Source organism: Epinephelus fuscoguttatus, linkage group LG16 (assembly GCF_011397635.1).
Source record: "Epinephelus fuscoguttatus linkage group LG16, E.fuscoguttatus.final_Chr_v1".
Classification (NCBI taxonomy): domain Eukaryota; kingdom Metazoa; phylum Chordata; class Actinopteri; order Perciformes; family Serranidae; genus Epinephelus; species Epinephelus fuscoguttatus.
The window spans coordinates 9,764,232-9,775,584 of NC_064767.1; the positions used below are offsets into that span (position 1 = coordinate 9,764,232).

General features: G+C 42.2%; 1 protein-coding gene across 2 annotated transcripts; it reads right to left on the bottom strand.

Moving 5' to 3' along the window:
* Positions 1–4,742: 4,742 nt before the first annotated feature.
* On the bottom strand, positions 4,743–10,161 carry LOC125903828 (uncharacterized). Of its 2 annotated transcripts, none has more exons than XM_049600994.1 (7): positions 10,007–10,161; positions 9,471–9,718; positions 8,335–8,529; positions 7,937–8,103; positions 7,658–7,807; positions 6,130–6,302; positions 4,743–6,043 (listed from the first exon to the last, which is right to left on the bottom strand). In XM_049600994.1, exons 2-7 carry the CDS (start codon positions 9,654–9,656, stop codon positions 5,601–5,603), a joined length of 1,314 nt encoding a protein of 437 aa, XP_049456951.1. In that variant the 5' UTR covers positions 9,657–9,718; positions 10,007–10,161; the 3' UTR covers positions 4,743–5,600. The 2 variants fall into 2 exon arrangements, with proteins under 2 accessions (XP_049456951.1, XP_049456950.1); XM_049600993.1 differs by having other exon boundaries at positions 7,937–8,106.
* Positions 10,162–11,353: the final 1,192 nt, after the last annotated feature.

Here is an 11,353-nt window from a genome sequence, read left to right on the forward strand (position 1 = left end):
TGACGTCTTTTGTGATTTGATTTTTCTTTCTTTTGTGTTTGTGTATAAAGACTCTTGTTTCTAGTTGAATGTTGCATTTTGGTTAAGTGGTAGAATTATGTTGTTTTGTAATCATTATTACCTCCGCCAAGGAGGTTATGTTTTCGCTGACATTGGTCTGTTTGTCTGTTTGATTATCTGCAAAATAACTCAAAAAGTTATGAATGGATTTTGATGAAATTTTCAGGAAAGGTGGATAATGGGACAAGGAACAGATGATTAAAATTTTGGTGGTGATCAGTTGAAGCAAAGTGGATAAAATGATAAACTAGAAAAGCACTCAGAGAGTGCAGACCTCCGCCAAGTAGGTGATATTCCCTCCCCCTCTGCATCAGATTTTGCAGCCTGCTTCACAACTAGGTTATTTGCATCACTATCATTATTAGGTTATATATGCCTATTTGCCTGGCAAATTAGCACCTGTGAGCCTGTGCGCAGGGCAAAACAATTTGAAGGTCATGGCAGCTTGAGCCTGTCAGCCTGTGCTCAGGGTGACGCACACTTTGAGTTACAGACACAAATCTTCTCACGCATTTGCGGATCTCACATGGCAGAAGAGTAGCAAAAATCATGTGTACAAAGAGAGCCAATTGAGAGGCCCGACTGAGTTACAGTAAAGCTGAAGACATAGCTATTTACAAATCTGTCTACAGATTTACAGATCTCTGTACACATTTGCAGATCATTGTACAGATTTACAGATTGCAATACACTTGCAAATCTGAATACAGATTTTTTTTACACATTTACATTTCTGATTATGCACACACAGATTCTATATACACATTTGTAGATTTTTGTACGCATTCACAAACTTTATTACGCTTTTACAAATTATTTTACGTACACATGTACAAATCTGATTCCGCACACACAGATTGAGATACGCATTTGCAGCTACTTTGCTACCAAAATGGCCCCATATTCTAGAATGGTTTCATCTCATCGTGAATCATTGGTCTGAACTGGGCTTTAAGATATTAGACTTTAGATTCAAGGTTTGTTCCATAAAATGCTGTTTTTAGTCTGTATAGATGTGTACAGACCAGCCAGGTCACACCGCTGCAACTTTTCTCTGCAAAGTCTCGTCGCAAATCATTGGTCTGACCTGGGTCTAATGTGTAGTGGAATAGGTTTTAAAAGTAACCCTCCCATTACTGCTGACAGCATCAACAAGAAAACTGCGTCTCCATCAGGCAAAAACTACCACCTGAATAATGCAGAAAAAAATGTCTCACAGTTGAACCTAATTGCTGACCCTGCCTTAAACCCTTGCTAAGCAAACACATGGTAAGAACTTTCTGCGTACAATATAGTGAGTTACATTTTGTGTTAGTTGTTACAACATGATCACTTTCTGACCTCACCCATTTCGAATCGAGCTTTTCCGTCATGTTCACTTTTATCAGAGAGCATAAGAACATGGTTTTATGAACCATTGCGGAGACAGGAGCCCTCAGCCATCTGTGTTACAGTGTTTCTTAGATCGATATAATCGGCCTTTTTCAGTTGAAATATGTTGAAATTTTCTCTGACGTGACGTCCTATACTTGGGTATGAAAGTGAGCATTTTACTGGGCTATAAATCAATCTGAGCTGAGCTGAGTTGCTGAGAAAAAAGAGACAGTATATGCTGCAAGAAAACCACAGAAACACAGATATTCCAGTGAGAGGGATTTTAAAAATGTGGACGAGTAGCTGGAGAAAGAGCTGTTTCTAAAGATCAAAGACAGAGAGTAGAGAGGAGATTAAAAATGCAAAAAGAAAAATTAACATGAGCAGAAACAGAGAGAATGAGTGCCAGTGATGCAATTTTATACGCTGCAGTTTGGTGTATGTGATTTCCATGTAGTGTTTTTCATCAGTGTGTGTACAGAGCCGGTCAGACTTACAGTACATTGGATAATAAAGTCACACTAATCTGATGGCTAGTTGGAGAAAAGGAAAAAAGGAGAGAGGGAGGAAGAGAATAAAAGAGCGCGAGAGTAATAACACCAATCAGACGGCATTAGCAGAGCAGAGACCAGTAATTGGAGCTGTGAAGTGTGACTCATCGACAGCTAGCGAGACCTGACACACACACACACACACACACACATAGAAAAACCATCAACCACTTTCCCTCTTTCTTTCTCTGCTGCAATCATTATTATCTTCTATTTGTCTAAGTAACTCACACACCTTCCTTTTTATGCACACTTAAACACACACACCCATAGCCACTCTGCCATTTTAATCCACTCTCAATATTTTGCACACCACCTGTTTTCTTTCTCTGATCTATACATACAGACATGCATGCAATCAAACATACTGCACCAACACAGACATATACGCACACACACTCTACTTTCCCGGCTTGACATTCACACAGTGCTGCCAGCGACGGCAATAACAGCTCCTTCCTGTGCCACTCGCCCACCTGCTGCATCGCGCACCATATTCCTGAGAGAGAAAGCATCTTTTCAACCTTTCTGAGTGAGAAACACTTAACAAAAAGTGCCATCTCTCCTGTGAGTGTCACTCAAAATGCCCCCTTTTTCAGCGGGCGTTTTCTTTCACATACATAAAGGAAATGGTCCTGTGCAGGTGGCGGACAGGTCATTGTGCTTGTGACCTTTCAGTATCAGTTTGGTAACATCAGAAAGTCTGAAAAGTCTGAGAAAGCAGCTGACGTTACTTAGATGTGGGGGTAAAAAATCAGTCCTGCATGAAAAGTCAAACCTTTAGAAAAGGCAGCTCACTGTGTGACTCTTTATTAGCATGAGCATAAATATGTGTCCTGATTTACAGGCTCAGGTTTGCACAAAGATAAGACATATGTGTTACAGTAGCAATCAGTAACCATAGAAACGTGTTTGCCATGGCTACGTGGCTGCAGAGCTGTGACTACAGACCTTGTAATACGCACCATCAAATATGATGATCCATTTCCAAATATGGATTTAAGGTTTGGAGGGGGATCTCTCTGGGGAAAATGAATTTAATTTGCACGTTATCATCTCTGTCGCAGGCTGTGCTAAGTGCATTTCTCCCTTTATTGGCACTGGGGCCATCACTCTGTGTATCCAAAGTCAAGGCGAGGCTGAAGTGTGCACATGCATGATTTATCACCAGGAACAGCTTTGATGATTTACCTAAACTTTTGGATTGACTCTGCCTGGGTGATCAGTGTCCAATCAGAAATCTTGAATTCGCAAACCTTTCACTTGATCTTTTTCTAAGAAATTCTCATTGATAATTGTTAGTGCCTTTCAACTGTATGGTGAATAACTTGTTGCCTGGTTGTTGTCTCCTCCTGAGATTTCATTGATTATTTAATTAAGGGGAGCCGTACAATAGCATGCCCCAGGAATGAGTCCCAAAACAGCCTATTCTCATTCCCAAGTCGTCACATATTGCTGTTGTCAGGGTCTTTCACATCTACATATTACACGCTAGGTATCTACAAAAGCACATTGTTATGTTTATGGAGCCCGGTCTCACTCCGCAGTCGTTGAAATCCGGCATTTGGGCAGTGATTTGCGGCGTCAGGAACCAATGAAAAAAGGCCTCCTTTAACTTAAGCATGGTACGCGGCCGGTTGTCGTTATAGTTACACAGCGCCCAGCAGAGTCAGGAAGAAATGCAACGGGACAAGGATGAAAGTTAAGGCGGCAAAAGTCAGACTGGGGTGGGCGGGATGGGTCCAGCAAACACCAACTTTCACCTGAGAGCACGGTGTTTGCGTCCTGTAAGATTCTAAAGCCAAACCCTGCTCTTTTTTCCTAAACCAAACCATGTGTTTTTGTTGTTGAAGGGAAAAAAAAACGTCAATTCATGGTCTTGTACTGACAAAATGTGTTTATTTTGAAAGAGACTGTATTACATTTCCTCAGAAAACGGAAATGTATCTTGAAAGAAGAGAACTTGATACGGCGTCCCAGAACGTCAACAACCATTGCACCCAGGGTATATTGCACATCGTATGTGGGCGTGGAAAGTCCATGACCCAAACACCAATATGTGATGAGGTCGGAGTGAGAATGTGTTGGTTTCGGCAACAGAAGCATGTGATTAGGTTTAGGAAAAAAACATCATGGTTTGGCTCTACATTCATACAGGAAGCAACGCCAGCCTCCCAGGTGAAAGTCCAGGGTTTGTTAGACCCATCCAGCAACTGTAGTGTAGTTCATTAATAGACTAACATTTAGGCTTCAGAACTCATAAAAGAGGTGTTCATTTGTGATGATTATCTTGCTGAACAAAACGTGTAAGTACAATTAATGTCAGTTTGCGACAGAGCTTATTTTCTGCAACAATCCAAAAGGGAACATCCCACTAGCTATTTGACGAGGGAAACCAGGGCGACACTAACTGTTGGCCTACAGAAAAAGGTCATCTTTGGAGCACTCTATAAGCATCTGTTCTGTCAGATTCTTTCTAGATTTTTTTTTCTGCAACTTTTTTCATGTTACTTTGTATTGTATTGATCAAATATACCATAGTTGCGCGGCCCACAGAAACATTCTGTGCAGCCCCCGAACGTGACGAAATGCACCTTAATGTGTTCATCAGTATGTGATCATCGCAGTTAACATGCTAGAGCACTGATGGGTGTGGTGGAGTGTGTATGAAGAGTGTTGGAGTCACAGAAAATGAGAAGGCAGGTTGTACAAAAGAAAAGACAAAATTTGCAAATGTGCACATACTGTATTCTTTTATTAGCTCTTGTTCTTCTTTGTAATAAATACAATGAATATGAAGATCATCATAACTTCTTTTTTTTCTTCTTTGCGGTGGTGTTGGGGGGGGGGGCAAGGGAAGCTTGCCCGGGGCACTGAATGTGTTAGGTCAGGCACTGCTCACGAGTGTTGTAGGAATTATGTTCTGTCATCAGTGCTAGTGCTGTTAGCCACAGTTAGCGATTTCAGTCAACAACTTGCAACTGCACTTTACCTGTGTGCCCTCAATTGTATGTTGACACCTATAGTTGCCCACTAATCGACTCCAGTCTGCATGTTTAAGTACAGGCTGTTACATCGTGTGTGAGTAGGTTAAAGCCGTGTAGCAGGTGGCACCATGTATGGTAGCCTCAGCCACCGGTGTATGAATGTGTGTATGAATGTGTGAATGTGACTCGTAGTGTAAAAAGTGTGTTCAGAAGATTATAAAGGTGCTATACTAGTGCAAGTCTATTTACCATTTAAACTGCCACTGGTGTGGTCAAAACTCTGAGAGCCTCTGAGGGTTGAGTTACCTTAATAAGCACCCAAATACTTTTCTTACAACTTACATTTATTGACTGACTAATATGTGGAAGTGAAATGTCCATGAAAAAAACCTTCACCCTGTGAAACACACTCAACAGAAATAACACTGAAATCCAGAGTTCTTATTCAACCAAGGCTGACACTTTGTGGGATAGCATTGCAGACAAACTAGCATTCAGCTTCTATCTAGCAGTGAGGTACGCTCTCTGAGTAAATTACAAACATTGCGAAACTCCTTCATGCCTCTGAGTTTGTTTCTCTTCAGTACAGGACGCACACCTTGTGATTGCTGCTGTCTACTCACGGCTTTTATGTGCTTGTTGCACTGTGATTGCGGCTCTCATCCGGCTGCGTCTCCGCAATACTCAGTTGCAATCTTTCATCTCTCTGCTCGCATTCCTCCCTCTCATCTCGTCTTCCTCTGCTTTCTGTCTTGTCCTGATTATCCTCTTTGTCCACTCTTTGTTCTCTGTCAGTGCTCGGCGCCCGGTCTTTCAGATGCACTCCACCACCTTCCTCTATCACATTTCTCACCCCTGTCTTGTTTGTACATCCCGGCTGGGTTCTTAGTGTTCTCAGATTGTCACTTGCCTTGATAAAGTAGTTCCTCAGCTCTGCCACAGGTCCGTTATCAGAGAACAGGTGGTGCAGGTATGCCTGGACATACTGATCTGAGGTGATAAGGTCCAAGTTAATGGAGGGGGACACAGTTGCAGAGGTGGTTTCGGGCCTGGAGACTCTCCATCTTCTCTCTGTTAAAGTTCAGTGTAGTTTAGTTTAATGCAGCTTGAGAAAGAAAGACAAAAGAAGTTTTCTTGGCTACTTCAAAAGAGTCTACCTGTGTCTGTCTTCATGGCAGATAAAGGGATGGTCACACTCTTTCCTGTCTCTCTGTCCATCACAGTGAGTCCCGTCATGGATCCATCTTCTGGCACCTCACTGGAGGGGTCACATGATGCCAGAAGATCTCCTCGACATTTCACCACGCACACTGTATTAGACTTATAACGCCTGTAATGAAGAGATGGAAGGGTTACAGGATACAACAGAAAACATTTTGGTGTCTAGTGGTCAAAAATCCATAGATGAAATACCGTTTTGGCTTTCATGTTTTATTTTCCTACTTTACTCACATGCTGTTGATTCTGTCATGATTGAAGATATTGCAGCGGCTCTAAATGTAAGCTCATAGTTTAGTGCTCGACTTTCCTGACAGTCTGATGTGCAATTTTTGGTGTTTACGCTGTCATCTTTGGAGCAGGCTGGAGAGCTTGTCTCATAGCAGACAGTCGAGCCCTGTGTGGCTGTGGTTTCCACTGTCAGTGTGCTTTATTAGGCTCCTGCTTTCACTGAAGTGCTGTGTGTTTGCAGACTGACAACACGGTCTCAACATCTTGAGTGTTTTGTAGTTGGACTGAGAGCTGTGTAGTACGGCTCCTGTACAGGTTTTCCACCTACAGTCTCCAGCTTCAAAACATCGTCAGATAAAAACAGACTCAGTGGCACTGTGAGTGGCTCATGCAATGTTATTTGTTGCTGCATGTTTTGATATTAAAAAATAAATAATAATAAGTTGTTACAGCTTTTTTTAAAACTTGTTTTCTTAAGGCCCAGACATCAAAGAAATAGTTGCGACGAAACCAACTGTTGGCTCATGTCACCTGTGTCTAAGCCAAAAAGTTAGGTTTGAAGACACCGCGAACACGACAGCTAACTGCTAATTAACATGTACGTTCTGCACCTACATGAGAGGAAATAACTCTTCATACCAGCAGGTGGCAGTTGTCAGTCAGAAAGGGAAACTGGAAGACGGACAGCATGGATTCAAGATGCTAGTTAGCTAGTTAGCACATTAATAACAATTCAATGGCGGCAGAAAAAAGGATATTTACCGTGTGCTAGCGATAATACCAACAATTATGAATCGTTTCTGCTAAGTTTCTTTAGAACTCATGCCCTCTTGAGTTTGGTCGTTGTTGTTTTCCTCTTGCTGTTTCTCTTCTTGTGCACTTAGTTGAACTGCCAATCAGAGTGAATTCATTCACCGACAGGCTCCGCTATCTCTGATGCTGAATCAACATGCTGGACCGGCCGAAAAACAGCCGACAAGGGCCGACTAGTGACAGATGCTCACTGACAAATGACTGTCAGCATGGTGTGTCTCTTAGACACTGACATCTCAGCCAGACAGGATGAAAATAAAAAACTTAATCAAGCTTACTTATCATGTCTCGGCCACATGGTAACCAACAAATACCATTCCCAACTTGTAGCCCACTTTGTAGCCCCACTAGTGACCCCACGTGATCACCTGATAAGACCTTCCACTTTGGTTGACTGTTAGATTCCTGCAGGTACTTAATTACCTGTAAGCAGGTATGATCTGTGTGAGGTCTTCCTTGTACTGCTCCAGTGAAGCCCTTGCAGCCAGGGGCTCAGCCTGACCCTCGAGACGAGCCAGGTGAACCAACATCTGGGTGTGAAAAGCCGCTCCACTTGCCCAGTGCCTCAGAGACCTGGAGGAATGGACAGTGTAAGACAAATCAAACAACTCATGACCATAGTTGTGTAACCACTGCACTGTGTCTATACTGAATGATACCATCCTCTACTCCACTGTGCTCACCTCTGTTGTATTCTCTCACCTGGAGTCACAGTCTCCTCCCAGCAGAGAGGTCTTCAGCTGGGTGAGGATGAGGCTGAGCTGGGCCTCGAGTCTGATGGAGTCCTGGATCAGCTTGTTTTTGTCATTCAAGTTGATCCTAATTCGCTTCAGGTACTCCTCCATCACCTCCTGGAGCTCCCAGACTCTCTGCTGGAGGTATACATGAATGCATGGAAACTGGAGTAGGTCCATAACTGTCTTAAATTTTCTGTGTCATCACTTTCTGGTTGCACTCAAAATCAAGACTTATAACAGTATTCTTTAGTGAGCTTGTTAAAAAAGTTGGCTGAAATGGCTCAGTAGATACACACAGGAATTTATTTCACCAAGCACTTACTTTTATAAATCCCCCTCATTATTTTCTATCAGAGGACTTACCTGGCATGACGATGACCCCGCTGACTTCCCTTTCACAGCTGATGACTGCTTCGATGATGTGTAGGCCATATCCATCACTATAGTGATCGCCAATCCCACCAAACCGGCCAGACGTGGCTCATCTGAGAAGGACGACAATCGGCTGATCAGATCCTTCAGATACGTTGGCGCCTTGTGCCCAATGTCACCTTGCAGCTGGGTAAGAAGAAATGAACAGATATTATTTGTGCTTAAGTGGTAACAAAATTCTGGCATACTGCTTCTTACCATCTGTCTCAATAAAATAAAAACGCCAGGTGAGAAGATTTCTCTTTCTCCTTTTTAAGAACACTGTTAAACTCCATTTTGTCATCATCATATTGTTCCCTATGGCCACTGTATTGATTTGTCGCCTTTTTACAATCCCCAACGGGAGCACATTCCTAATACTGAGTGGTGCTTCATTTTGCACAATCGCTCTTTCTTAACTGTCTCAAGGCAACACCATCTTTCTTTCCCCCTCCTGTTCATCTCCATCTGCGCTGCATGACTGAACAGATTTAAAGGTGGAATCAATGAGCAATTCAGCCGCTCAGTCTATTTCAGCAGGAACAGATCACCTCGTGTTTTGTTGTCATGTCTCCAAAATGTTTTGCTCATACGCAGCACTGGCATCAGTCATAAACATTGTCACACTTTCTTTCAAGTCTTAAAGAGACAGTTCACCATAAAATTAAGTAGCACATATTTTTTCTCTTCCTTGTAGTGATATTAATCAGTCTAGTTTGTTTTGGTGTGAGCTACCATGTGATGTCTGCTGTAACACTGTGCAGAGGGAAGCATGCACCACTAGCTAGCACCACTGACAATGAAACTCCCCACAACAAGGTCTGTGGATTATCTTGAGTAACCGAGTCATGATTTCTGAAAAGAGACATTGCTGTTGAGTTTTTCAGATGTACTTTTTTGTTTCTTTGAGCACCACAAGCCGAGTGCCATCTAGTGTCATTATATTGGAGAGAGGGCAGACATCTCTACGGCCTATATCTTCAACACTCGGCAACTCACACAAAAGCAATTTAGATTGATAAATAGCACTACAGATTGGAGTCAAAATATGTATTTTTGATTTTTGGGTGAACTGTCCCTTTAATAACCTTTCGTAGTTGTTCCTGGAGGCTGGTCCTGGAGTCAAAGCTCTCATCGTGATTGGCTAGGAGGAAAGGGTGGACGACTCCGAGGTCAGGCACAGCACCACCTTCCAACATGGCATCGTAGAGGAGAGAACCAATTATGTCCTTCAGCTGAGAAGGCTCTTCTTCTGATGAAAACAGCTGGCCCATGATGATGAGTGTATGTGTGTTGTGAGATACCAGAAAATATTCTTAATTTAAGGCAGCAGTATCTGAGGAAGAGCAGAAACAAGGGAGAGTACTAAATGGCAGATAATACAGTACAAAAACAAACAGCTTTCAATAACTGGTGCCAGTAGTGAATCAGATACTCAGGTAACAGTAAGAGTGCAATTATAGTCTCATTTCTTCTTATTTTACATGACTAGGAACACAATATCATATACCATGACTTTAAGGGTTTGAAATCAAGTTGTAAAAGTATTTAAAGTCTACACAAGTCAAGACATATGCATATATTTAATGAATCACATCAGCAAGACGTAACATTTTCCAAATACCTCCAAAATAGCACCCTAACATTTCACACTAACGTCCCAGCAGCAGTTCAGTCACATCTAATCTCTCTGTTACTGCAGTGACTTGTGTTTTCTGCAGCTGGCCTCTCCTCTTCCTCCTCGTCCACCCCGCCTTCTGCAGTCAAGAGATTAACCAAGACAACACAGCAGCAGGATGTAGCTCAGCAGTAAATCTAGACCTCCCCCTAGCTGCCAGCACCGTGAAATGCAACCCCTGTGAGTGCTGGGGACAGTTTGTCACGTCCTCAAGGCCAAGGGCGCCAGGCTGTCTCGGGTTTTGTCCCAGTAATCTCCAACTTTTTTGTTGCCTTTCTGCTGTTGGTGCCCGGAGAATTAAAAACCTATGAGAATAGTTATTTTGCACTCTTTCGTGTAGTGCTATCTTTAAGTGAAAGCATAATAGTGAAATTAAACTAATCCTCCTTGTGCTTAGGGGACTCCCTGGAAGAATCCAGAGGTCCTTGGGAATGAAAGTAATAGCTACAAACTCTTTATGGCGGTGTTAAACATTGAAAAAATAGGCCAAGGGCTTTCAGCTTTTTTATTTAGCTAAATGGAACAGTGGCCTTGGTGGTGGTGCGATGTTGACTTTTTTTTACTTGATAAAATATGGGGCAAGGGGATTTGGGATTTTATGTAGTGTGAGAGATGTTCTTTGTTAACTGGGACAAGGGCTTGTGCACAGTCAGGCCTCAGAGTGCTGTGTGTATTACAGCTGTAGGTAAATGAAATGACCCACATTGTGTGTGTTGGAGCTCAGTGGATGACTTGCCAGTTAATCACTTAGATTAAACCTGCTGGACTTTCCTCCTCATACTCAACTGTTTTTCATAATCAGTGTCTCAGTTATCAGAAGGATTTCATACAGTTATTTTATCGCCTTTCCATTTTTGTGTTCAGTGATGTGATGTCATCATGCCAAACACTATATCATTTATGCTGATGTCTAAAGGAGTGGAGGCCACACCGAACACTTTTTATAGGATTTAGCCTCTCTCATAATAACATATCATGACAATTTCATGTAATTACAATTCTTTAAAGCAGCTCTAATCAATGTTCTTATAATGGGGATGGCCTATTGCTCAGACAGCCCAAAATTCAAAAGCAACAGTAGTCCGAAAAATGTTCCAATGGATCAAAATACCCATTTCTCAGACAGCCCATTATCCCAAAAACAAATGACTATTGCTATGAAGTCCTGTTTCTACGAAAATACACACTCCCTGTAGTTAGACAACCCAGTCCCCAGAAAAATGTTTTGCATTGTATGCTTATGTAAATCACAGATACACATTTGTATATTATTATATTGCAAATACACAAAAA